The sequence below is a fragment of the Panicum virgatum genome, chromosome 1N (genome assembly GCF_016808335.1).
Source record: "Panicum virgatum strain AP13 chromosome 1N, P.virgatum_v5, whole genome shotgun sequence".
NCBI classification, from domain to species: domain Eukaryota; kingdom Viridiplantae; phylum Streptophyta; class Magnoliopsida; order Poales; family Poaceae; genus Panicum; species Panicum virgatum.
In genome coordinates this window covers 9167293-9171756 of record NC_053145.1, presented here as the reverse complement: position 1 = coordinate 9171756, position 4464 = coordinate 9167293, and the positions used below count along the sequence as shown (strand labels likewise).

The 4464-nt window shown below is 40.1% G+C and overlaps 1 protein-coding gene across 1 annotated transcript; it reads left to right on the top strand.

The window, feature by feature from the left end:
• The first annotated feature begins 318 nt into the window (after positions 1–318).
• LOC120653271 (zinc finger BED domain-containing protein RICESLEEPER 2-like) lies at positions 319–2383 on the top strand. Its single transcript, XM_039931045.1, has 3 exons — positions 319–1057; positions 1148–1575; positions 2255–2383. The coding sequence occupies exons 1-3, from the start codon at positions 319–321 to the stop codon at positions 2381–2383; spliced, it is 1296 nt and encodes a 431-aa protein (XP_039786979.1).
• The last annotated feature ends 2081 nt before the right edge of the window (positions 2384–4464 follow it).

The window sequence follows — 4464 nt, the reverse complement described above, 5'->3', positions numbered from 1 at the left end:
GGGAAAAGCTAGATTGGATGAAATGGTCTCCCAAATGAGTTCTGGTATGTCCAAGGCTGATGTGTCTTTGAAAGATTGGAGGTTTAATCAAGAAGTAGCCTACCTAGAGCTAGTTAAATTTATTGCCATGCATGAATTACCATTTAGCCTAGTTGAATATCCAAAATTCAGATCATTTGTGGATACCATAAACCCATGGTTCAAGCATGTGTCTAGAACCACCATAAGGTCTTATTGCATTGACTCCTATGAGGAAGCAAGAGCAAACTTAAGACAGTTGCTGAACAATCGAAATCTAGAATTTCCCTCACTGCAGACATGTGGACCTCAAACCAGACTCTAGGCTACTTGTGTGTGACTGCTCACTATATTGATGATGAGTGGGAACTTTATAAACGGATCATAAAGTTCACTCTTGTTGAGTCACCCCATGATGGTAGAACTATGTTCAATGCTTTGTTGAGAACACTTCAGGATTGGAACATTGAAAGCAATGTATTTGCAATTACATTGGACAATGCATTTGTAAATGATAACTTTTCAAAAACTTTGCAAGAGAACCTTGTTGATAAGGGTCAATTACCTCACAAAGGAAAATTGTTTCATTGTCGTTGTGCTACACATGTCTTAAATCTGATTGTTCAAGAGGGTTTCAAGTCAATCAGTAGTGCTACCAAGAACATTAGAGACAGTGTAAAGTATGTTAAGAGCTCACAAGCTCGGAAGCAAAGGTTTGAAGAAATCGTAGAGCAAGTTGGTATTTCTCCTGGGAAACGACCTCCTCTTGATGTTGTAACTCAATGGAATTCAACATTCCTAATGCTCGAGACAGCTCTGAAGTACAGGAAGGTATATGAAGCTTTAAAGCAGGGGGACCCACAATACTTACATGAGCCTTCAACCAAGGACTGGAAGGTGGCAAAGAAGCTGTGTAACATGTTACAACCTTTCTATGAAGCAACCAAGATAGTCTCGGGATCAAAATATCCTACTTCAAGTCGTTACTTTCATATGTTGTGGGAAGTGAAGAGAGAGCTGGACAAACAGTCTTCAATTGGTAACCTTGTGATTACAACTATGGTGCATGGGATGAGAGAAAAAATGAACACATATTGGGATCTGTCCTATTTGAAAATCTGCATTCCAGTTATTCTCGATCCTCGATTTAAGATGCGCTTTCTTGAGTTCCGCTTGAACCAATGGTTTGAGGAAGAAGCATTTAGATATAGTTCTAAAGTGGAGAAGACATTTCGAAAGCTATTTGCTGAATATTCCATAGAAATCAGTGACCCATTTCTTGAGAAGGCCCATATGATTGATGAGAAAGTTGATGAGAACAATCCATGGGCAGATTGGGGGCAGCATCAAAGTGCACAGCAAATGAGTAAAACAAATGAGTTAGACAAGTACTTAGAAGAAGAAACAATGTCAGTAGGAGTTGAGCTTGATATCTTGCAGTATTGGAAGATGCACTCAGGCACTTATCCAACACTTGCACGAATGGCACGCGATATTCTAGCAATGCCTGCATCAACAGTGGCCTCAAAATCTGCATTTTCTTCTGCAGAAAGAACTGTGAGTGACTACAGAAGTAGGTCGAAAAGTGAAACAATAGAAGCTCTTATTTGCTTTCAAGACTGGTTGAGATCAGAAGATAGTACACATGATCATATAGCCGGAAACATAGCTGGAGATGAGCTTGATTGCATCTAATTCATATTGCTGTAAGTATTACTAACTGAGATTCTTGCAGTTCTATTCTTTAAAAGTTCTTTGCATATGGGCCAATATTCTGATTGCTTTTGATTTAGTTTTTTTGGAAACTTGGACAGCTAATTTTGTCATTGTTTGGCTGATAGAGTGCAAATATTCTGATTGCTTTTGATTTAGTTTTTTGGAAACTTGGACAGCTAATTTAGTGGTTCTTTCGGTATATAAGGAAATTTGCCAAGGGATCCAGCTAATTACTATTTCTGCAACATTTTTGGGATAAAAGGAACTCCTTTTTTGTGCAAATATTTGGTGCAGCCAAATATGTTGGGCTAAAAGACCTGAAATATGTGAGCATTAATGATATCATGTGCATAAATATGTGACCTGAAATATGTTTAGGATGCTAACTTTTATGTTTAATGAAACCCAGCAAACTATTGCATATTCAGGAATCTGGATCCTGATCACTGTTGCATATTTAGGAATCAGGATCCTTTAATTCACTAATGACTAATGATGTGTTCTTTTTTTTAGAATGCAGGTAGATGTTTCTGGGTTGCCTGATCCCACTATTACATCACAGAAAGGCTTTTTGCTGTGGAATTGCCTGCTCCAATGCCATTCTAGTGACAAGATTGATGGTAGCATTGAATTGCCTGCTCTGTTTTAACCTGGCTACAATTTTCTGTTGCTTTTGACATTTTAGTAGTTTGTTAGACTGGAATCGAAGCTGCAGCAGCAGGATTGCTAAGCCATGTAGAGAAGTGATGGACTAGTGTGGTTCTGTAATGTATAATCCATTTTAATATTTTCAGACACCGATGTCATCATCCCATCCTGGAGTATATTTGGATTTTGATGTATGGTGTTGAAAAATCTGGAGAATATAGTTGTTATAAGCTTCTTATACATGTATGGTGTTGCAAAATCTGGATCATAGGCTTGTCATACTTAGAGCTTAAGCTTTCTAGCATGGGCGCCTGAGCGGTATTTTCTGCTAGCCTGGGTGGTCACGTCAGCAATTGGCGGCGCTATGCGGGCCACCGCAATGCCCGCAAAAACTTGTGGCCTGATGTGGGCTGCCGCAATTGCCCGCATGATAGCTTGCGGCGCATGCGGACGTGGGGAGGGCAGCCCACACCCGCCCCGCTTGCATCGTGATCTATTTGGGCTAAATTTGAGCTCACGAATGGAAATTGTGACTCAATATAGTATGTATATATGTATTACTTGATGTATATACTTATTCTCTTGCAAAAAGATTGGGTATTCCTAGGAATACCTAGAAATCCAGCTGGCTCCGCTCCTGCTGCCGAGCCAGCGTCGAAATGTACTTATGGCGAGCGTGGAGAGCATTGGCTAGCGAGCAGCCGAGGATCCAAAGGAGCGTTGGGTGACAGCGCGCTATTCGCTGTGTTTGTTTAGCTGTGGCTGATGGCTGGTGCTGATTTGTTATGAGATAACAGTACTGCTGATTGGCTGGTAGCTGGTGGCTGGTGCTGATTTTGTATGAGAGAACAGTACTGCTGGTTGGTTGGCTGACAAGCCAAGCGAACACAGCGATTGTGAGCCACTAGTGGCAGCGGCAGGTGCGGTGGCTGCCGTACTGCCAGATGGTTGATCTGCCATTGCTTGTCGATAGCCCTATACTCCTCCATTCAAGAAGTATAATTCTCAATTCACGAGGAGTCGAACAATTTCAGACTTAACACAATTTATATAAAATATTATTAAAATTTATGTTACAAAATAAGTATTATTATATTAATTATATAATATATTTTATACTAAATTTATTTGGTGATATAAATGCTAGTATTTTTTTTGATAACTTAAAATTATTTAACTTCTCGGAAGGTGAGAGTTGCAAATTACATAGGGCGACACTTCTCCATTTCAAATTACAGATCATTTTAATTTTTCTAGATATATAAATATACGTTATATCTAGATACATAAATTTTACTATACATTTAAAAAAACTTAAAATGATCTATAGTTTGGAACAAAGGGAGTATATAGAACCGTAACATGGAAGGGAAAGGAACGAGATATCGAGGGAGAAAATATTTTCTTTCCTATCGAAATTTATATGGAGCCACATCGTAGGGTGCAAGGATTATTAGATACTGGGTGCCTAGTGCTTACAGAGAGCACTCGAATGTTTATAAACATCCTCGGCGAAAGCTAAATGCCTAAATCATCCCGAGAAGATCGGTAGCTAGCTAGACGAGTTAACCTCAAGATCTACCACCAGTGCCTCGTAAAATTTCATAGAGGTAAGGTGTTGCACTAGCAGTAGCGAGTGTGCCGTGTGCAGATGCTTGTGCACGTCATGTGTGATGTGTTAAATAAGACTCTTATCTGAGCATCATGTTCTGACTAGTATTTTGCCCACGATATACTGTATGCAACAAAGGTTTCTAGAAGGATGCCTTTGTTTTAGGTTTATCCTTTTGGACCTTTTCCATCTATGCTCGCTACCCAAATATTGTCCCCCAAACAGGAAAATGCATGCAGTTCCAAAAGAAAAACAACAGGAGAATCTGCAGATACGACGAAGAAAGGTCACTGATAATTCCCGTACCACAGTTGTGCCAGCTTCTAGAAGGATGGCGACAAAGGTTGCTGGCATCAGTGGACGGTGGTCCTGACTCCTGTAGACCTCCTGCCCATGAGAAACGGCCCCGATCGACGTCTCCAACCTAAACACTTCGAGGAATGCACAGTGCATCCTAAAAAAACTTGACC